The following is a 23,878-nucleotide window of genomic DNA, read 5'->3' on the forward strand; positions in this document are numbered from 1 at the left end:
AAATAAATAATAATAGAAGTAAATGTTAGCTTATATGAATTTATTGAAAGATTAATTTAGGTGAAAGAGAAGAACTAGAACTATGAAATGCATTTGTCTGTCATGAAAAAAGTATTTCATTATCAATCCTGATTTTTAGAGATTCAGTATTAAATCTTTAAAATGTTTACTTAACAATGTAAGAAACAATGAAAATTGAATCTTTCTTTTAATCATGGCATCACTCTAAAACAGTTTTTTAATAACTTTGCAACTTATAAAAGTTAAATAGAAAGAATTTTTGTACGTAGCATATTTCTGGATTAAATTATAAATTTAATTATAAAAATCAAAATCACTCAAACATTGAAGTTGTTTGTTTGACAAAAATGCTCGTTATAAAAAAATAATAAAGTAAGTACCATTTTAGAAATGATAAAATTGTTAATAACTGTTCATTGGGTATTCAAACAGTATACAATGAAAAAAAAATTATATACTAACAAGTGATAAATGGAAATAAAAACACAAGATTAATAGATTAAAGTTCTTCCAGTACAGTTCAACAAAAAACCAAAAAAAAATTATGTATTATTGTACATTTACATCATCATTTAATAATTTAATTAATCAAAATATATCTATCTAAAAATGCTACAAAATATTTAAAAAATTAAAACACTATATTTATTAGAGTGAAAAAAAAGTAGCATCTAACTCTCTACACAATTATCTAATGTGTACCAGAACAAAATTTATATGCACTTAATATATTTATAATTTAAAGGGAAAAAAAATTTAAAATAAAAATTAATATTCTTCAATTTATACTAGTTAGAAAATGAATTACAACATTACATTAATAAATAAAACTATTTGTGTCTCTAAACATTAATCTACCACGCACCATAAACAAGTTCATCAACATTTTATTATAATAATTAGTTCATACACAAGAATCGCGTGACAGGCAGGGATAGAGAAAAGTGCAAAATATCTTGGACCATTCTCACATGAATTACGAAATATACAATTATCAAATTTTTAGGTGCCTAGGCACCCAAGCTTTACCGATAGGTAAATACATTTCCATCACAAATACATTTGTTTTAATAGATCATGACATCAAAATGTAAAGTTAAAAGCCTTACAAAATAAAGTTATGCTAAAAAATAAGCTAGGCTCTATTTAACTCAAAATATACACGTAAAGAAAAATATAAATAAGAAGACAAAACCAATAAACAGCATTCAAACAAAGGGTTAAATTTGTACTGTATATGAATAAAGCTAAAACAATAAAAAAAAGGCACATAGAATGTCACATAGATAGATATATAATCTTTAAGGTACAATAAGGAAGCACCTTCTTCAGTGACAAAAAAATATAGAATAAAAGAGATGAAAAGAAATAAAAAAAGGATTTCAAGAAAATAAGAGACAACAAGATTGTTCCCTCACGTGATTGGTCAATCCCTTATTTTCGTGTAATTTTTGTTTTGTTACTAAAGAAGTACCAAAACAATTATATGTCTGATATTCTATGTATTTTTTAAAATTTGTTTTAGCTTTCTTCAATCAGCAGTACAGTGAAATATCAGTTATAAACATGTGTACTTAGGATAGTGCATTAAAGAAATTATCGAAGTATCAACCACAAAAAGTGGTCATAGAGAAGAAAGCAAACACTTGTTTAAAATTTTATATATTAAACAATAAAAAATTTGATTACCAATTTTGATTAAGTAAAATTAAAATTTAATATTTTTAAGAGTAAATAAACTTTTCTTACCATATGGAATGAAGAGAGTATAAATTCTAGCACTACAACATGAAATAAGAGTAAAAAATAATAATATTTATCTATAAATAGAGTAAGAATGCATTCAATTCACTTTACACAAGTTATCACAATTAAAAATGAATGGTTGAATGCAAAATTATATACAAACACGTACTTTATTTTCCAATTTAAAAAAGATCACTAAAAAGATTTATAATAGTCATTTCAATAAAAGTAAGGCTGCCCAATTTTTAAAAAACACTGATCACCTCATGCATTATTACACATTTTGTCCATTAAGCGCAAGCAAGTGCAATAAACTGATAAAGTGGTTGCACCATTTTATATTTAAAAGAAACATTTCATAAAGAGGTAAAAGGTAGTTAAGATGTTTATAACCGGTATGGAAACTTTGATTTTTTTTTTTGGAGAGAAATTTCAAACAAGAGAACCAGAATGGAAAATACAAACAAAATCTCTCGCGTTTAAGAAATTATTAAAAACTAAATAAATAAAAGAGAAATTATGAACATGTTTGTTAGATTAAAAATGTCTGATACAATGAAGTAAATATTTAAAATGTTCGATTGATTTAAAATATTCATACACTTAAAGGTGACATTAAATATTTCATACAGTGAAGGAAATTATCCATACAATTGGCGAAACACATATTAGTGACAAGTGAATATTCACAAATCAGAGTGATTCTCATACAGTGAGTATTCACATATCCGAATAAATCTAAAACAAACATTTCAAGCACAAATTAAGCATTTGTTTTTGTTCCTTGATCGTAACATATATGCTATTTAAATAATCATATGTTTACTAAACTAATATAAATTGGCACATCACAGGCTGCTACCTATAATAATAATAATAAGTGATCAAATGGAAAGTTGCTGGTTAATCACAAAATAAAAGTTTTTTTTTCTTTTTACACCTGAATTTCACCTTTCAGTAAGAGGTGGTCTTTTAAGGAACGGAATATATGCAGCTGCTGATCGGTTTTTAGCAACAAAACTTGCTGCAGTAACTTCTGAGGATTTGGAGCTCTGCACAAAGAAAATATAGTATATTAGTTACACAACAAATATAATAAGCCCATCTAGAAGGAAAAAAAATCATTTTAAAAACAGGCTAAATCCACTGAATTAAATGTTTTTGTCGTAGGCCATTAAGGAAAGGGATATGATTGTTTTTGTTTTCTAGTGGCGCCATGTATTGCAAAGAATTTTACTGCTGCCACACTTATACGTCACACCCGTTTATAGGGCGAACCCATTCCACAGATCCTGGTTCTGACATGAACTAGATAATGACTAATCTCCAATTCAGTTCCCCCAGAGGTTAAATTTGTTAAGGGAGCATAGAGGACTTAATGACTCTTCAGATTTAACTCGCTATTTACTACACGGGGAATCTTCGGTCGGCTGAATTCGAACTCCTGCTCTTACGAGTCCAGCACTGTGCCAACCAGACTATCCTGGCCACATAATTAAATAAATAATATAATAGGTAATTGTTTTTAAATTGGCATTCCTATGTGCTTTTCCTATTTTTTAAATTGCAAACAGTGTTTAAAACTAAAAATAATTTTATAATCAGAAAATCATTTGCTTAAGGCTTTGAAACAGAATTTTTATTAAACATATTTTTCTTACTTTTTTCATTATTTTGCAAAACTTTAGGTCAAAATAAGTGCTATTTTAACGTATAGGTCAAAATAAGTGCTATAAACGTATTATAGTATTTAGCATTTTAATAATGAATGATTATTAAATACAGAATGAAACATAGGTGTCTTTCTCTGCATTAACGATAAAATGTTGTAAACACGGTTCACTTACAGACAATGATTTCTCAAATTTGCACTTCTTCGCAGTTATTTAGATGCAAGAGAAACAGTTATTCATCACTGAAATTTCCTTAATTTACAAGATCAATTATTAATAAATTTCTGAATATGAATGAAAGCAAAGAAAAAGACTACTTTTTTCAGACTTTATAAAATCAGACTGTTTTATATTATGAAAAAGTACCAAAATATATTTTTACTTGTAATTAGAACATCAGAAAAAATATATATAAAACATACAACATAATCAACTAATATTTTAAATTTATGGCAAGTAACAGGGGAATAATATTTTGAAGTAAAAAATTATTATGATAATTTCAAATGTGAATATTTTAATTAAGAAATGAAGTGAGTTCTCAATAAATAAAATTGAATTTCATTATAGTTATGTTTACTTTTAATGCAATGAAAAAAATTTAAAAAAAAATTTTGCTTGGTATTTCTTCAAAATAGTGTTCTGTAAAAGCTTTTTGACAATAGTAAGGGGTGCCATTCCTTGCTGGTAAGTGTTTGGAGCTGCTTAAACAGGTCATTTTAAAATGCTTTGCTAACAGAGCTCACTTTGCTCACCTGTTTCACCTTATTCTTCCTTAATTTAACAAATTTTATAATTTAATAATTTTTATACATTATATGCTTCTACATAAGTTTAAATTTTTCGCCTAAAGTATATGTACTAAAAAGAATTCTGTTAGTTTATGCTTGTACCCTCACTCCCCCATCTAAACATTTCTCTAATGATTCGATTAAGATCTATTAGTAAACATAAATAATTTTTCTTAGCAATCTTTTTCTAAAATAACACTTAAAATTAGAGCTATATTGTTATTACAAATTTGGTGAGTGTACAAACATTATTTAATATTTTTGTTCACGAAACAGGCTGATACATTTTAAACACAATTAAGAGCATGAAGCTGATTGAATAGCTTAATCATTCAACAAATCTCTTTAACTGTAATTTGTCAAACACTTTATTAAATCCTGTAATACCATCGTTCAATTTTTGTGTGTAGTTAGATATTAAAAACTACAGAACACGTACATTCGAATATCATTAACCCTAGTTAACCCATGAAACTGCCAATGGTTCTATTTACATTAATTTGTTTTATCACTTTTCCTGTCCAGCACACAGTGGAAAACCACCAGTCATTTTGGAAAATCAAGATATTGGGGTCAGTTGATATTTGTAATAAAACGCAACCATACAAATCATTATTTCAATGCTAGCTAGAAATTTAAATAAAGTGAGACACATTGTTTATATTCAAATAAACTAAATTATGTGTTGAAGAAAAACTTTAATTTCAACATAAATAATTTATAACTTATATTCGCTATACATCTTTTTTACACAAAAACTATAGATATACATAATTAAATAATCTATACATACTGTGAACTTAACTTGCTATGCTTATTTCATTTTTTTGAATTACAATTTATTACTCAAGCCCTTAAACATTAACTTCTATACTAGAATTTAGATAATTAGAATCTGTTTACTAACTTTTAGCATCTTCAACAAAAAATTGACATCTTGCCAGTTCAGAATTAAATATATGAATTTCATTAAAAGATATAAACTTTGAAATATATCCTTAATCTTAATAACTAATAAAAATTGATTCATCAAAAAGTTCATAAGTTCTTTTTTTTAAAATCTTCATAAGAGTAAACATCAGAAAAAAATTATTATTTTACTCTTAGTTTTCCTTTACAGTAAAAAATTAAAAAACTGTCAAAATAAATCATTTACTCATTTCAAAACTAATATGATATTTAAACAAAGTGAGATGTCTTGTTCATTTCCAGACATATGAGAACGAGGTTAAAAAGTCCCTAATTCCTTTATCATTACTTTCTGCTTACCAAAATATGAGTAATTACCTAAAAAATTAATGATCTCATTGCGAACAATTTTCATGCAAGAATGCCCCTTAAACATTTGTAACATAAACTATGCCAAATTTCATATTTTTTCATCCAACAATTTTGGTGTTATGAAATTGCGGACCCAATAGCATGTGAAAAAGAATTGAAAATTTTTTGAAGCCACATTGATGACTATTTTTCAATAATGTTACAATTTTGATCATAACAAAATTTAAGAAGATATATAATTTAAAATTCATAGAAAATTAAGATACAAAATACTAAAGTATAAATTTTCCGACCACTTCATGAACAAGAGAAAAATCTCCTTCAAAAAGCAGAAGTTAACAAATATGCATAAGATTGAAAAAAAATGATATCTGATATAATGATCATATTGAGAAAAAAAAAGTTAATCCACATGATATCTTTTTTCTATGCATTATCCAAACAGTATTTTAATTTAAAAAAATTTACGACAAATACGTACCTTATAAAACTCGAGATATAAACATTTACGAAAGTGGCCATCAAGAACTGGCAATCAAATCGATCCATAATTCCACCATGGCCGGGAATGATATCACCAAAATCCTAAAATAAAAATAGAGTCAATAAGAAAGGTAGAATATATGGTATCTGATTTATATTTAATATAATAGTAAATATAATAAAATAAAATTGTAAAAAAAAACTTAATATTTAAAATAGTCAAATATAAAAAAAATGACAAAAAATTATTAAAACAACTTAGACTTCCATAATTGGTTGAGTAAAATTAAAAGATGGTTTTAAAAATATAACTAGTACACAAATCAATGAAGCAAAATATGTCAATAGTGTACCAATGGAGCGTTTTTAATTCAACAAAGCTTACTATATAATTTAAGCTACTGCTTCAAACTACTAGCATGAAGTTAAATGAAAATTTCTAAAATATAGCAGTCTCTTGCAGTTTCAACACATTTTAGAAAATTTCAACTACAATTAACTTTAATAACATAGCCATCAATACAACAAGTAATGTATCATTGAAATTACCTTTATCTTAAAAGCCCTTTTGAATCCACTAGCAAAAAATCCACCAAATGGACCAATGATGGAACTGAACATCGACAGGGAAATGGAGTGAAGAACAAATGGATACATGGTTATCTTGGATGGGAAACCTAACTAAAATTAAAATTAACTATTTTAAAACTGACATTAAAATTTTACATGGGAAATTCATAGTAAAATTGCACACTAGCTCATCCAGGTTTGACTGAGAAACAAAAGAGGCTGCTGATCACATGTTGTACAGACTCCCTCACTCTTTCTCTCTCTATTTATATACCCACATAAGTATATATAATGGAAAATTTCATGCAATTTTGAAATTGGTGTTGGCAAAAGTCATTAATTTTAAAAAAAATTTGATTTTTTTAGATTGTGTTAGATTTTTTTTTTGATCACATTCAGCAATTAAAGATCAGGTGAAATATTTTATTAATGCTTAATATTAATAAAAAACAGCTTGATAAACCATTAATCAAAGATATAGACACATCTCCATACTATCCTTTAAAAATGAAAATAAATGCAAAAATAAAGTATTGTGTAAAAAAGCCTATATATAATAGAAAGAAATTTAAAGACACTTTTATCACAATAAATAATAATTTATATTAATAATGAAATACCTAACGGCATACATAGTTCAATTTTATAAAAAAAATTATGACAGCATGCTATTCTTTTTATTTAAAAAAGAACTATAATTTATTTCATTCTACACAATTACATTGAAACTCTTTGAAACGTTAACCAAGTTTTGATCGAAAACAATCTGTCTACTTCTTTCTCTTTTTTCCCCCTTCTCTCAAAAGGCTTTTTACTTGAATTTCTCAATTTTATAAATTAAAGAAAAGAATATATTTAAATTAAAAAATTCCTGAAATGGTAAATGTACTAGCAAGGAAGGTCAAGAGTGCATCCTTGGATATCTACAAAATTAAATTTGTGTTTAATCATTAATACAGTAATAACTACATAGAACAAGTAAATATTATGAGTCCGCTATTATGATACATTTCTAAGTTATCCCCAAACTGCTAATGTGAGAGAAACAAAAATTACTAGCCTATTAGAAAAACTTGTTTTGAAAGAAAAAAAAAATTTTATGCTTAAGAAAGCAACATGATAAAAGTTCAAATAGTGCTTTTTCATTCATTTATATCAATACAGAAAAAGGAACACCATTTCTTTCTTACAATTTTAACCTGAATGTTATTTTGAAGTAAACCTGTGTTTAGCTACTGGCCAACTTATCTCCCTCCTTACAAAAGAAAAATTCTGCGGTTATTTTTAGGATTCTGCTGTAAAAAAATGCACTTTCGTTGATATCTCTTATTTCCCTTCTTAGCAGCATACTATTGAAACCAATATTCAGTCTCATTACAAGCGCTTCATTTAATTTCTTCCCTTGTATCTTGCAAAAAACATCAAGTCTGTCAAAAGAAATCTACTCTTCATATGCATTTTAAATTAAAATATCTGTTCTAAGTAAAAGGGCAAAATAATATTTCATCATTTAAAAGCTATTTTAATAATTATGTTTATTTATTGAAACAAAATATTCTATCTACCATTGGGAATTTTTACTGAACAGTAGAACTTCAATTATCTAACCCTCTCAAGACCAGGAATTGAAACTGAGGATCTTTTCATGCTGGCTTTTTAATAAGTTAAACAGAATAAGTAGTGGCTATAATAAAATTTTAAAAAGAAAAACCACACCTGTAGAATTAGTCGCAAAAAACAGTAATTGGACAGCATCCGGTGAAATGAAGGTTAAACTTTTAATGCTAATTATTAAGAGCAAGCATGGGATTGCTATTGTTTTTCTTTTATTTTGAGCAACTCTAGTTCAATTGAAACAGAAGAACTAAATAATTTTGAAGGGGCAAAATAATTAACGTGATTAAACGAAATAATTGACGTGATATTGCTTCAAGGAAAAATAAATAAATAAATAAAATAACAATAGAAAAGGACAAAATTTTGAAGAGGTTTTATCTCTCTTTAAATTTTGCATTCTAGTCTTTTGGAGATGGCTGGTACAACAGTTGCTCCTAAGTCTTTTTTTTTAATGTTGTTATAAAAGTAAGTGATATCTAAGAGACATGTTTTACTGAGAGACATGTTATATTGAGAGAGATATTATGTTGATGATGAAACAAATATGGTATCACAATGTCTCTTATATGAAGATCAAGGGGGAAGAAAGGTTTCTGTCTATTTTTCTCAAAATGACAATCGGGTCTCTATCTGTTGCCAAGATTTTACTAAGTTTTGGTAAATCTATAATGTAAAAAATCAATTGTCCCTGAGAGTAATTACATAGTAAAGATGGGAGAAACGATTTGCTTTTTCTCAGAAGCAGCTTTCATGGTTGTTACTATTATTGTTTAACTACAAACACTTTGTTGTTATAGTTCTTATCTCCTGACAATAATAAAAGACAACAGTATTAAACACTTGTTATACTCAAATTCTGTGAAATTAAGATGTCAAGTCAGTAAAAATAATGAAGATAATCTCAAATACATACCAGCCCAAAAAATGTTTGGAAAGGTCCGGGTAAGCTGTAATCAGTCAACTGAAAGAGTGGGGAGGGTGTACAGTCCATCGTTACTTTTTGTAAAGTCTCTGAATAAGCTATTGGACACACAAAATATTCTAACTGGCAAAGGAAATGGGACATCTGGAATATAAAAATACTTGAACTGAGAGTCCAGCAAAATAAACTAATTAGTTTTGTTTTCCTTTTGAAATAAAGTTAAGTATAAATGATCATTAAAGATGTTTTGAAAAGTCCAACTCCGAAATTAAAAATCCTATATTCTTACTTAGAATAACATCTACCCATAAAGTCATTAGGGTAGACAGTTTTATGAAGTATAGCTGTAGAACTCATTTTAACAAGAACCTAACAATCAAAACAATTTGTAATTGTAAAACCTGAGTCAACCAAAATTGTCAAGAAGTGAACTTGAACATGTTAAACCCAATGGTGGTTTTGACATTTTCTTTCTACTGTCTTCAAATGATTACATTTTTTTAAATACTAATTGTGGTTAAGGATAATATTTCCTCTTATAAGAAAAGTTCAGTACGAGTGGTTGTTTTTAGCCTATCTAATTTTATATAGGTGAGTGTTTTGGGACACAAAAATCTGAGGATTTTTCTAACTGGATTTGAAAGGATAAAAAAATTATGACTTTCTATGAGCAGAGTTGTCAGTGGGTCAAATTTAGCTAACATTTTACAACTTTTAATGACACTGATCGTCAAAACATTAGAGTGATTTTTTATGATTGAATTTTGATAATTGCGTGTTAAATACATTATCTAAGATTTATCATTCCAAAAAAATTAATAATTTCACAGCTAACTGGATGTTCTTGGATGCAGATTACTGTAGTTTTATAGTTTTGTAGTAATGGTTGACTTTGTTTCTAAAAGGTTGACTTAAGCATAAAATATTCCTGCTATATGATCTCAAACTCATAAGGTTCCAAAAAGTATAGAATTTGGTATTTGAAAATTAAAAAGAAGACCATTGATACGAACATGTAGCCTACGAACTCAGCGCACAGCTGATCGTTTATAAACAAGATGGCATGTTAAAGTTGACCTAAATTTCTCCACATAAGCTAGACCGTTAATTAACATGAAGTTAATTAAATACAATGCCATATCCCACATCAAATTTGTTAAAATATAATTCTTTCTCATCTACATCTTTTACTTAATTTAGATTTGTTATTTGTTTATATATTTTATTGTAACCGTGATATATTTTTGCTTTTTGTACCTGGTAACTTCAACGCATAATTAGTTTGTTTATGTTTTGCATGGTTTCATGTTAAATAAGAAATATACAGTGAAAGAATATAGAATGTGCCACTTAACGATACTTGACGTACTAGGCTAACTTGAAATAGAATGGAAAGAACAGTTGCTAACATAAGCAAATGCAACGCTTCAACTACCAATTAAGATTAAGATAGTCACACTGCGTCATTTGCAGGTATTCCATTATTTGAAGCTATCATATTAACATCTGTAAAAATCTTACATTTACTTTTATTATGTCTTTATTAAATAATATCTTTTCATGACTCAAAATTATTTTCATTTTTGATTAAATAAATTTCTAATATATTATTGTCTAATCCCTTCCCTCTTAATGTTGAGTTGATGCCAATTTCCTAGCAAATCAGCATCAGGTAACGCATATTAGAAAAATTAGATAATAAAAAGGCACTCAAATGTATGACCATCAGTAGGTATAGAATCTGTTCCTGATTTTCAAGACTACAGATTCTGTCAGTTATTCAAAATTTGTGATTCTAGGCAAATGGCATAATTTGTGATCACATAATTTACAATGTTTCTCTTTATTAATTATCTATCAACAATCTACTAACATGTTTTGAACTAGTTGGATTAAATTGGTGCTTTTTAACACTTTCAAAAGGAATGAAATTTGTATGAACAAATGGATACTTTTTCTGATAGCTGCAATAAAATAATTTTTAAGAAATTTTGAAAAAATCCCTTGTTACATTAGAGCTGGTATTAACAGATTCAGTTATATATATATATATTTTTAGAATCCACATTTAACCTTCATTAAGCATTTCCAGGTGTAACATAAGATCTCATTAATTTTTACTCACAATAAAATGGTTCAACTTTACTAGTAAAAAGAAATAATTTTTATTTAAATGAGCAAAACAAGATGATGCCTATTTAATAGGTATATTTTAAATGTTTTTCCAAATTTCAAAATTAATAAAAAAAAATTTCCTTACTTAATTTCGTATAAATTACATTTTGCTATGTTAGATACTTTTAAGAGAGTTAACTCCATTAGAAGCAGTTTTATTTTAAAGTAATTTTTTAGAGCTATTGATAATTGATATTGAAAGAATTATTATTATTGATTTAATTGAGGAATAAAAAGCAGAGAAGAATACATATTTATCTTGATTGATGCTAGCAGCTTAACTACTTCAATATGGCTCAAAATATTTTAAAAGAGTACACATTATAAAGACAAAAAAGATAAGTTAAAAAATCTTAAATTGCAAAACAATAAAAAAATTGCAAAACAATTTTTTTTTCTAGTTAGCTAAGATTAAATAGAATGAAAAAAAAAGAAGAAACCAAAAATTTTAAGATATATTTTCATTTCACTTTTAAAAATATATCAACTTTCAAAAATTGGGAGAACTGCATTATTAATAATTTTAAAAAAAATTTAAAAAAAAAAATCCTGAGTAAATTTTAAAGTTTCCAAAAAACAGAACACACAAGATATAAACATATATGAAACGATACCAACTTTGATCACAACAAAGTTTTAATTAATGTTTACATGGTAGAAAATAATTTAAATGCCTTATGAACCCAAGTCTCTAGAATAAAAACAAACATGCCATTAATAGAAGTCTTCATGAAAACAAAATTGGTTAGAAAATTTTAACTGGATTTATTAGGAACATAAAAAAACAAGCCTTCTATTATTTACTAAAATTAAGAGTCATAATTGTCAACTTAATGGAATTGATGCAGAACTTTAATGTAACTGAAGATAAAAATAAAGTTTAAAACTACATAAAGCTCCCAAGTAGTTCGAAAATGTGAGAATGAATGAAAATGAACATAAAGATTCAGATAACAACAAGATCAATGAACATAAAGATAACATAAAATCAGAATGGAAGAAGTTTTAAAACAGCTGTTGGCATTGTTTTAAAAATTTTTTTACTCACCAGCATTCCAAAAACAACAGTCGAAATCCAACCTCCAATAAAGCCTTCCCAAGTTTTTTTTGGTGATAGTTTAATCAAAGGTGTTTTACCAAAGAAAAATCCAAACATATAAGCCATTACATCATTGCATATGATCATTGAGACTGGGACAATAAACCTGTTAAAAATATATGTGATACAATTATATACAAAAAATCAATACTAAGACAATTGATGAAGATTCTACAAAAAGTACTTTATACCTTTGCAATTTTTTGTTTAGTCCAACACATATAACTTTATTAAGAATAATGAATAATTGATTTTTTCAAAGGAATTTCTACTTATATTACTCCTAAGTTCTTGTCTATGTAAGTACAATTGCCAATACAATTAATAGTAAAAACAATCGGCAGATATATCTTGTCGGATATATCAGGTAAATGGAAATCTTGAAACGTATTATTTGGCAGCAATGACATGTTAAAAAACCAACAGTTGTTATTAATTTGACTATGAAGTAGTTGAATAAATTTATTTGCAATCATTTTTGAAAACTACTGTTGTAACTTCTTCAAAACAAGTTTGTTGCATAGAATTAAATTAAGAAAAAAGAAGAAAAAAAAGCCAGCATAACCTATCATTATACTTTCAAATCAATTAAAGAACAAAATAGCTTAACCTTTTGTTTACAAGGCTTAGCATGATGAAGTTAGTTTGCCCCACTTATTGTACCAGCCGTAAGCAAAGGGTTAAAAAGTTTTTGCATCAGATTTGACTCTATTGACAAGATTAAAATTTCTAAGTTTCTTGGCTAAATGTTAAAGGATTTTTTTTAAATAACATTGTTCTAAAAGTTTATATTCCAAAAAAATAATAATTGAAACCAATGTCAAGTTCAACATACTTAAGTATAAACATTGTTGACTAGTATTATTGTAATGTAATACTTAAAAACGTGGCTGTAACAATGTTTCACAACATGACATCAACTTTAAAAAAAATTTAAATACAGCGCATCTTTCTTTGCATTTTAAACACAAAAGCTGGAGAAAAAAAATTATGAATACATATATGAAGTAGGCATGTCAAACTTTAAAGTTTTGAACATCAATTAATTATTTATTTATGAAGAGAACTAGTTTTACTCTTTCTCTTCAGCATTAAGAATTATTTAAGAAATAAAACATTTAATGAATAGCAATTTTCATTTCTATTCATGGATTATGGTTTACTAACTCCTTCACCTCCCCAGGGTTTATAATTTTATATAAAGTGGGGACTGGATGGGGAGTATCTGATGGAAGAAGCTGTTTATCCATCATCATTTCTAGGCCATGGATTATTCATCTCTCCCCGAGTTGATAAATTAATACAAAGTACTTCCTTTACTTGAACAGGCTTAGTTGTATCCTATATATTGCTAAAATGTCAGATATTATTACGAACAATACATTTTTAATGAAAGGAATAAAATATGTTCTCACCATATGAGACCTTCAAACAAGTTTTGCATAATAAAATAAGACTGTGTAACTACTATAAGAAGTGTAACATGAGTCCAAGCAAACTGTAATGAAATAATTAGAAATTAAATCAAATAAATTGACAGAAAATATAGAACAATTTTTAATAAGCTCATTGAAGTCAAATCAACTTACTAGAGAAAACTGTTTCATATAATACTTTTTAACAAGACTGAGTACAAACCAGACAAATCCAGTGATATACAAACTGAAGGAAATAAAGCGATGATAAGTCACCAACGGTCTTAGGAAATCCTATAAATTGATAACACTGTTTTAAATAGCATAGCTAAACTATAAAATCACATCATGTTAGTTAAGGAAAACTAAAATAGAAACAAATGTATGCTAAGGTTATTTCATCAAATATCTGCACTACTGACACAATTAGAAAAAGATTAACCGATTAAACATTATTTGTATTTTAACTTCGATACTTTTCATAGAAAAACATTTTTTGTTGTAAAATTATATTGCAACATATAACAACCTAATAGACTAAATTCAGTTTAGCAAAAACTATACTTACAAAATATGATGTAAATAAGAAAAACAAATAATTATAAAGATGACTTCCCCTCATTAAAATGAATACATTCCACACAAAAATTGTTGCAATTTTCAGAATGTTAGCAACAATTAGTTTCAAAACTATTTTGGGACTTTTTTCTCATGTTTTATATAGAGTAGATCTAATGATCAGGTTTTCATGTGTACCAAGAATCTTATTGGGTTGAGGGGATGGCACACACTTGATATACTAAATTAATAGTACAGAATATAATAAAGAAACAAAATCAGTCACAAAAATATATATTTTTTTAATAAAGATAGCACTTTCTTTCACAAATTCAAATAAAAAATTCTCAAAATATAGGAGTAGAGGTAAAATTTATATTTTGAATCAAATCTGTTAAATAGTCTTAAAAGATAAAACAATTCACAATTTCAAATTTTATCAAAAAATGAATGCATTAAAATTAATTTAATTAATTCAATTTTAAACAGCAAACATTCAAATCTAAGTGCATGATTCTTAAACATTAATAAATTTAAATGCATAGTAGGGATGGAACAAATAGTAAATGGGCTGATAAGCAAAATATTTTCTTTTAAAAAAACATTAATAAATATTAATTTTTATATATAAATAATTTTTGTCGCAATTGAAAAATAATGAAAACTTAGCTACATTATTGATATTGGGTTAAGGGAAAAAAACTAGTATAGTTATCCATTCAAAATATTTAAGATAAAAAAAAACTGATTAACAGTTATTAAAAAAAGGAAATAAATTTTTAAAATTAAAAAAAATAGGGGAAAAAATGCCCACAGAACGTTAAAAGAAGTACAGTTTATTAAAAACGCTTTTAAAAAAGCCAGGTTACCTTAAAAGACGCCCATAAAGAAGATAAGATACAAAACCAAAACCGAAAAAGAAAAAGTTGATCTTAATTTTTGAAATAAAATTTTAAAACTGAACATCTGTTTTCCAATTACTGTTATTGTAAAGAAAAAAATAAAGTTTAATCCAAACCCTCTTAATTACTGCATCATAATAAAAACATATATTAAAACAAAAGTTTTGAAAAAAAGAAAAAAAAGCTAGATAGAAATTAAAAGAAAAATTAATTTAATTTTTTCCTTTTGACATACTTTTAAAGAAAAAGTGATGATAAAAGAATAGAGTGATTAGAAACTCTCTTTAAAAAATCCTGTGACACAAAAAAAAAATGCAGATAAAAATAAAAGTTAATAAAAAAAGCCATAAGAGAAAAAGAAAAGAATTGTTCTTAGTTCTTAAAATATAACTCTAACATTGAAAACAGCAGCTTTCTATGTTATCTGTCTTACTGTGTAAGAAAAAAAGTGATAATAATATAATATAGTCTATCAGAAACGCTCCATCTAAATGCTGCACTATAATAAAAAGAGAAAAATAGCTAAAAAAAAAAAATTTAAGAACAAAACATTATCAATTCTTCCAACACAAACTACTGAAAAAAAGATCAAATTGGTTTACTGGAATTTAAAATAAAAGAAAAATAATAATAAAAAAATCAGTAGAACAATCTCATGGTTGAGTATACCTTAAATTTTCTATTTGTTTTTCAGAACATAAATTTGCAAGTTTTAGAACTTAACAAACATCTGCAAAAACTGTATAGTGAAAAATATTTTTTCGAAAAATACTTTGCAGAATATTTGGAAAAAAATGAGACAAACTGAAAATTCTGCAAAAGGGCCGAATCGTGGAGATAAATTCCTTATATCCCTAATGCAAAATATTCAAAGTTTAATATTATATTTACAAAATAATTAAAAAGTATTAAGGTAATGTCTGATTACTTTTAATAAGTCTTGTAAAATTTCCCCCAACAATATTTTTTCCTTGCTATAAAATGATATAGACATAGCGAATGACAATATTTTAATTTCGTTTACTTTTTTGAAAACAAAAACAAGTACTATATTAATAAGCATTTTTAAATAGGCATCTATTCTAATTCTTTTTCATTTCTACATAGACTTGTAAAATTATTGAAACTGATAAAAAATTTATAAGTGGGAAGTTTTTTTTCTTTTTTTTTGTGAAATTAAAATTTACATAGCTTTATTTTTGCAAGAGAATTCTGTCTGAGATGGGGATAAAAATGCTAACTGAAATTTTTAAAGATCAAAATGACAGCACAAAGCAAAATAAATAGCACATAAAATTATTTTAAAATTACAAATATATTCCATCAGTGATAATACAAATACAAAAATAAATTATTGAGATTGATGGAAATTGCTCACTGCTCGATTGAGAAGAACTCCAAAATAATCCACAATAGCTTCACCATGTAGGAAATAATTGGAAGTGATTAAAAAGTACCACGAAAGGGACCGGAACCATGGTAGACCATGAATGCGATATACTGCATACCCAATTGATATAATTTCTTGGAAACATTTGACTTGCACAACTAAAGTCTGAAATACAAATTAAACATTAAAAAGAGTTTCCACCTGCATACAGTGAACTATTTACACTGCATATGATGCTGATTAAATTTACAGTTTTAAACATACAATAAGTTAAAAAAAGTAAAGTATACATAGAAAAGGGTTAGATATGCTACGAAAACACATACATGTGAAATAAAGGCTTAACGTGATATTTATTGAATTAACTCAAGACAATGTTGTACAGGGAAGGGGCACTTGATTGACTACAAGCTGAATCTTAGTTCGGAACTACAGACAGATGAGTGCACAATTAATGAGTTTTGTTTAAAAGTGAATGATACCATTTAAAGAATGACTATCGTAAAATTTATGGATGTAAAAAAAAAAAAGTTTTGTGTGTGCAAACTTGCAAAATTAATTTCATACGTAATGAAATAACACATGACAATATTGTACAATTATGAGGCACTTGATTGACTAAAAGTTGAATTTCAGTCATGAACTACAGACAGATGGTGCACAATTAATGAGTTTTGTTTCGATATGAATGAAATCATTTTAAAGAATGATTTGTAATTTTAAGCTTCAGTAATATTTTACCCTAAGCCCTAAGATTTTGATGACTAAATTTTTGTAAAGAACTTTAAAATGTATGATGACAATTTAACCCCTTCGAACATGGCTTTCAGTATGTTGGACAATAACTTTAATTCATATTAACTTAACTGATAATCATCAGACTGATGATGATGATACTTTTGATCTCTAAAGGGGATGTCTTGAAGCTACAGGGCTTATTCTAACTGAAGGAGAAATCTTGAAGGTATAGGGCATATTCCAAATGAAGGGAATATCTATAAAAATATTCTGAATAAATGATACTTAGAGAGAATGTTGATATCAGGGCAAATGAGTCACATAATAGTTCTTAAGAGTCTTTTGTAATGTTTAAAATTAAATCATAATTTTATCTAATATATAAAATTTTTGACTGTCATTGTTAGACTAAGTTTAAACATATTTCCTAAGTGTATGACACCATTTTAAAAAATGACTCTTATACCAAAATATTGTTTTCCAAAGAATGTAGGTTTTACTGTGTAAATGCATAAAATTATTTTCTAGAGTATACAATAAAGTTAAAATTTAGTCAAAAGAAAATATGACAAAAGAAAAAAAAACTATCTGCTAATTTCAGACAAAATTGCAAATCATTTTTGAATTATATGTAATCATTTTTTCATTAGCTTGTTTTCAGGATCCTGACATTGAAAAATATCCACTAATATTAAATTTTTGAGCAAAACAGTTTGAAAAACAATTTACTACAGTAAAATTATTATTTTCTATAAAAAAATTTATGCAGCAACCTAAAAATTATATTTTTTACAAACAATGTTATATAAATCAAATGATCTGTTGTGCACCTGCCTCTTATGCTTGATTATTTTTTCTTTTCGCCAACCACTTTTAGCTCATTTTTAATGGTGTGCTTTAATCCTATTCTGAAAATGCAATCAAATATTGCAACCCTATAAAATTTGTAGTTCAATTGTATCACGGTAGTTTTTAACACAAAATATGCATTTCATAGATAACTGCAGATTAATATCATATGTTAGCCACAGGTAAATGTTTTGTTGTGCGCCTGCACTCTATAGCAAAAACTAAATAAAATATTGCAAACTCATGAAATTGCAAGCCAACAGTGTAGGGTATACCGGGCAGTAGCATTTAACCTTAAAAAACATCAGTGAAGCATTTAACCTTAAAAAACATCAGTAAAAACACCAGTGAAAAATATAATGGCACTGAAAGAGCAAAAGTAAAACCCAACTATTAAAAAGATAAGCATCTATTATACATATAGATTGTACATTGAGAAAATAACTTATTTTATAATGATAGACATATTTTGTTATATCTCTGCTCCAAATTTCATAAAAATATAACAATATTTAAACACAAAATTATTATTTAATGACTGTAAACATACATAAAAAAGATATAATAATAAACAAGTTGAAGTAATTCACGTTTAAAAAATTGTATCCTATTTTTTTCTCTATAATACTTATAAAAAATACATTATAACAGTTTCTTATTCTCTTTTAAACAAATTCACAACAAAAGTGTGATTAATTAATGACAAATTAATTAATTACATACAAAAAAATTTACAACTTAACGCACACGCAACTTGTAGGGCCATTTAAAACAAAATGTCTGTAATTAAAATTAGTCTCGTACTTGCATCATTTCAAGCAATTTGTACTGCACATCACTTCATAACTAATTTTGAACATTCTTAATTTATCTGCGTGGTGTAAATAGATTGAAAAAAAAAACTGGGCAGTTCCTTAACTGTAAAAAATATCAATAATTTAAAATTTCTTGGCAAGTTTATGTCTGTCTATCAAACTTAAAATATACATGGATTACTATTTTGTGTAGCCTATTATTTCTAACTCCACTCCCACTCTCTGAATCACTACATCACTAAAACCCAATTTTCTCACACTGAACAATGATGACAAAAAGAGAGTAATTTAAATTTATTTATAAAATTTTTTTAAATTAAACTTTTAAATGATTAATTATCAATCATTGATGGGGAAAAAGAGGAGAGAAGATAAAAAAATAATTTTGTTACTTGAAAAATATTAATAAATCTCTCAAAAACTTATATTCTAATAATTTATGTTTCACAACTTTTGTTTATATAATAGGTACATATATAGATTTTATAATTAAAAAAACAAATAAACTTACAACTGCAACCAAAGCTAGAGGTCCAGCCCAAATAAGAGCAAAAAACCCGAATATCATAAGCCATGTAAAAATTCCACGAACTATCCAGTTCCTCCATCTGGAAAATTATTTTTAAAAAAATTAATTGAGATTTAGTAAAGAATAGAAAAAATAAAAAAAAAGATTCCTTACCTTGTTGGGAGAGTTGATAGTGCAGAGTCTAATATTTCAGTTGTTTTATCAGAAGCCTGAGGCAGTTGTTTCACAAGAGATTCAACAACCGCTTCATCTGGAATGTGCTCTTCATCAGAATCATCAGCATCTTCATTCTTTACTTCTTCCGGTTTAACTGACTGTCAAAGTTTTAGAATTATTAGAACTCAATTTAAAACATAATTATTAATAAGTACTTGAATAATATACTGTCTTTTAACAATGTATAATACATATATTTAAACTAGAAAGTAGAATATACTGTCTTAAATGCGACTGAAGGTAAACTGTTAGACTCATAATGAGCAACTCTAAAAAAATAGTATTCTTTGAATAATATACTATATCTTATCTTTTAATTATAACATAAAATATACTATCTTTTAACTATCTTAAATAGGACAGAAGGTAAACTGGTGAAACGAAAACTCAATTAAAACTAAATATGAGCAACTTCTGGAAATGGCCAGATGAACACTTTAAGATTGCTCTAAGAAAGAAATTATTCTTGGTGTAAAAATGAGTGCACTATCTCCAATGGTAGCCACCCAGCTTCAAATGAATAGGTACTTGCTTGTTTAGAAAGTAATGACAGGTTATCCAGATAATACTATGAGTCAGGAAAGGAATGATATGGGAAAATATTTTATACTGTTCAAAACTTTTAAAATCTTAAACCAAAAAATAATCTGCAAATATACAGGCTAAAAAGAGCATTTTCAAAAATTTCTGTTGAATTAGAAAGACAAAAATACAACAATAACAACACATAATTTTTAATTTACTTCCACTTGTATTTATTTTTAATTTGGAACACGATGTCAATTATGTGATAAATTATTAACTTGAACATTAAAAAATTTATTTTTAAATCTTGATTAATATATTAGAAATAAGTAACAATAAATAAACACTTTGTTCCCATTATTCTCTGTTCATATATTTTAGCTCAAAATATACTTATTTTTGAAATACATTTTTTTAGCTAATTTCTTTCATTGATTTACTTAAATTTATTCATTAAAGAGACTACAGTTTAAACAGTATTACGTAGTTTCTTAATTTTCACAAAACTAAAAATGATCAAACAGAAGAAATCTCAAAAGCATAGTTAATTGTATTGTTAAAACTGTTAGATCAGCAGTTTAACTAAAGAAAAATCAACAAAAAGGTCAGAATTTAAGTTCATTTCTAATCTTTTCCTTAAAAATAGATACGAAAGATAAATAAACTCATATAAAGCAAATATTAATGTTAAGGGTACTTACAGGTTCTTAGATATTATTTTTTTAATGTAATACTATTTTGTTTACACTGAGAATAGTCAATGAAATAAAATGATAAGAGTAATTTCTAAGCATGTGTTGTATATTTTCTTAATAAAATAAGAGGTCGCAATAATATATTGAAAAGAAATTTTATTTTTTAATTTTAAAACTAACTTGGTTAAAATATACTTATAATTCATTATTAAACAATTTTTTGATTCTTCAAAATAATAAAGGCTTAAAAAAATAATATATTTTTATTTAAAATCCTTTATAAACACAATTTTGAAATAATAATACAAAAAGTTTAACCAATTAGTTACTAAAAACTGTATTTTCAAAACGTAAACAATACATACACTTATTTACCCCAAAGAAAATTAACAAAACCATTACCTCACGAATTCATGCTGTTAGTTTAATAGTTTAAAAAAAATATCAATGCGAGACTTACTATATCAGTTTCGAGGTTTATAAAAGCAGAAAATCTCCGACGAATCCCAAAAATATCATCGGAAGCCATATCATGTCCGATGGCCAAGCGCCGACATGAGCTTCAATAGCTTCATAATATTAAATCTAAGTAAAACATGCAAATTAAAAACAGTAGGAAGCAAATACTACTCGTCGGGCATGGATCTTAAATTAAGGATAAATTAGATTCAATGTATATGCTTCTTACGTCAACAGGAATAATACTTCTGTCAGAAATGTTGACTTCCTGAAATAAAAAAAAGCGAAGGTTTGTTTACATTACTAAACTGAATTAAAAAACAGATATTCACCTCTCCAGCGCCCATTTTTATAGGTTCAACATTACGCTGACGTAATTCAGCCATATCACGTTTAGTATTGAGAAAATTCTGTAAGTCAATAGATTTAAAATATAAGGAATTCACTCAGTCTGAATTTTTCATTATCGTAATCCCATCAAACAACAAAGCGAAAGTGCTGCTGCAATGCCAAACAGCTGAAAGTGTTGCCATACGAAACTTTTCTATTTTCGATTAAATAATCCTCCGAAAAACGCAGTGGCCAAGAGATTATGGATTCTGATTNGCTGCAAGCTCGGTACCGCCTAAATTTCCGGGTTACTGTTTCCGTTGTATTTTAAAGCCATTTGGCATCATTGTGTTTTGAGATTCTTGCAAACAATGTATTTGATTACTTATTACTTGTGTTTACAATGCTAACAATACTGGTGTTTACAATGCTAAAAGTGTTAACACTAACGTAAGATGGTGCACAGCTTGCAACAAGAAGAAACATTAATAAACTTATGGAAAGAGGCCATATCAAGATTGCCAAAAAAGCGAGTTATTCAAAATCTAGCAACCATGTCACCTATTTCAACAATATATCTCTAAAAAACTAAAACAAATTTTCACTTCAAACTCACCAGAATTACATATTAACATTAATATCGTATGAAATATGGCAGATTTGAGCTCAGAAATTATCTAATTTATTTCTTTTATTGAAAACAAAATTATTCATTTGAAAACATCGCCTATCAGAATAACATGTAGTAAGCAGCTGTAAACTTTTTAACCGTAACTAGAGTAGGTGCCGAGTTCGAGATTGGCATTGTTTACATTTCTATTGAAAACACCACCCATAGATATGTCTAATTTGACGTCATTTCCCTTACCTGTCCACTGGAAACCATCAATGATCAATCTGTAACAGATGCAACCACTAGAAATAGATTGAATGGTAAGAAATTGATTGAATGATAGTGGTATACTGATTTAATTCAGTCTCTGACTTGGACATCTCTGCAGTTCATTGAACGAAAGAAAGGTTAAATTTTACGCTTATTTCCTTTGGAATTACAAAAGAATATTTATTATTATTATTATTATCTACCTCCCGTAAACTTTTTCCGTAGTCGAAGGCTCCTGTGTGAATCTAGTTTCCAGAAAACACAGGCGTCGTTAAAGGGGGGGGGGCTGGGTATATATGCCTCTCAATAATTAGAAATCCCAAAGTCTCACTCAATATGTCACATAGATAACTAAATTTTTCATTCATCATACACGATTTCATGAAATGTGAAACTAATTAGTTTTTTTAATTAGTTTTACATTTGATTACATTAAAGAAATTAATTTTTTTGTGCACTTACGGAAATTGATTGTTATTGTTGTTCATTTACGTCGCACTAGAGCTGCACAATGGGCTATTGGCGACGGTCTGGGAAACATCCCTGATGATGAGCTTCTCACGAATCCNCTCAGCAAACCATGCTGCACCCCCGCTTCGGTAGCCCGACGACCTGCACGCGAAGTCGAGCACTTTACGGTAGAACAGTTTAACGAGGACCAATACCGCACACTCTCGATCCCTACGCAGGCTGATCCAAGTGGTCACCCACCCGCACACTGATAGTAGCCAGTGATGCGATCTGTTGGGAACCGTGTCTTAACGATCAGTCCACTGCGAGACATACGGAAATTGAAGAAATATTTTTTGCTATGGGTGAAATTTAGAGAATTAGTGGTTGGGTATTTTAATCCCCTCAAAATTTGGACACCTGCAACGCTCATGCCAGAAAATCTTCTAATCTTTCGTGACTGAAAGTCCTCTCGTTGATCGTGATATGGAAGTTTAGAGAAAGTTTACCGGCTCAGGTGCTGTCCACGTTTTAATTCGAGTCAAAATTGCGTGGCATTCCTACCGTAGCCATTAAAAGCTAATGCTCTGAAAAACTGAAATAAGTATTTGAATAAGGTTGGATGATGGTTTGTCGAGTGAACAACATTCTTTCTTCTATTGTTATATCATATATTACCGTATTGCATATAAATGAGACTTGAAAGAGTATACGACTCCCTACTAACATAAAGCTGAGAAAAACGA

The 23,878-nt window shown here is 27.3% G+C and overlaps 2 protein-coding genes across 4 annotated transcripts in view; one reads left to right on the forward strand and one right to left on the reverse strand.

Annotated features, from left to right (window-relative positions):
• Window positions 1–23,878, forward strand: part of LOC107455117 (DNA ligase 1) — a 340,752-nt gene that overhangs the window by 60,094 nt on the left and 256,780 nt on the right. The gene's annotated exons all lie outside the window — the stretch shown is intronic.
• Window positions 891–22,025, reverse strand: LOC107443447 (CDP-diacylglycerol synthase). 2 transcript variants are annotated; one of them, XM_071188366.1, is made up of 12 exons: window positions 21,699–21,969; window positions 21,471–21,595; window positions 19,728–19,888; window positions 19,557–19,653; window positions 16,632–16,808; window positions 13,968–14,087; window positions 13,794–13,876; window positions 12,328–12,484; window positions 9,096–9,248; window positions 6,545–6,676; window positions 5,994–6,097; window positions 891–2,819 (listed from the first exon to the last, which is right to left on the reverse strand). In XM_071188366.1, the coding sequence occupies exons 2-12, from the start codon at window positions 21,537–21,539 to the stop codon at window positions 2,702–2,704; spliced, it is 1,371 nt and encodes a 456-aa protein (XP_071044467.1). In that variant the 5' UTR covers window positions 21,540–21,595; window positions 21,699–21,969; the 3' UTR covers window positions 891–2,701. The 2 variants fall into 2 exon arrangements, with proteins under 2 accessions (XP_071044467.1, XP_015912789.1); XM_016057303.4 differs by lacking the exon at window positions 21,471–21,595 and having other exon boundaries at window positions 21,802–22,025.

The sequence above is a fragment of the Parasteatoda tepidariorum genome, chromosome X2, assembly GCF_043381705.1.
Source record: "Parasteatoda tepidariorum isolate YZ-2023 chromosome X2, CAS_Ptep_4.0, whole genome shotgun sequence".
NCBI lineage: Eukaryota > Metazoa > Arthropoda > Arachnida > Araneae > Theridiidae > Parasteatoda > Parasteatoda tepidariorum.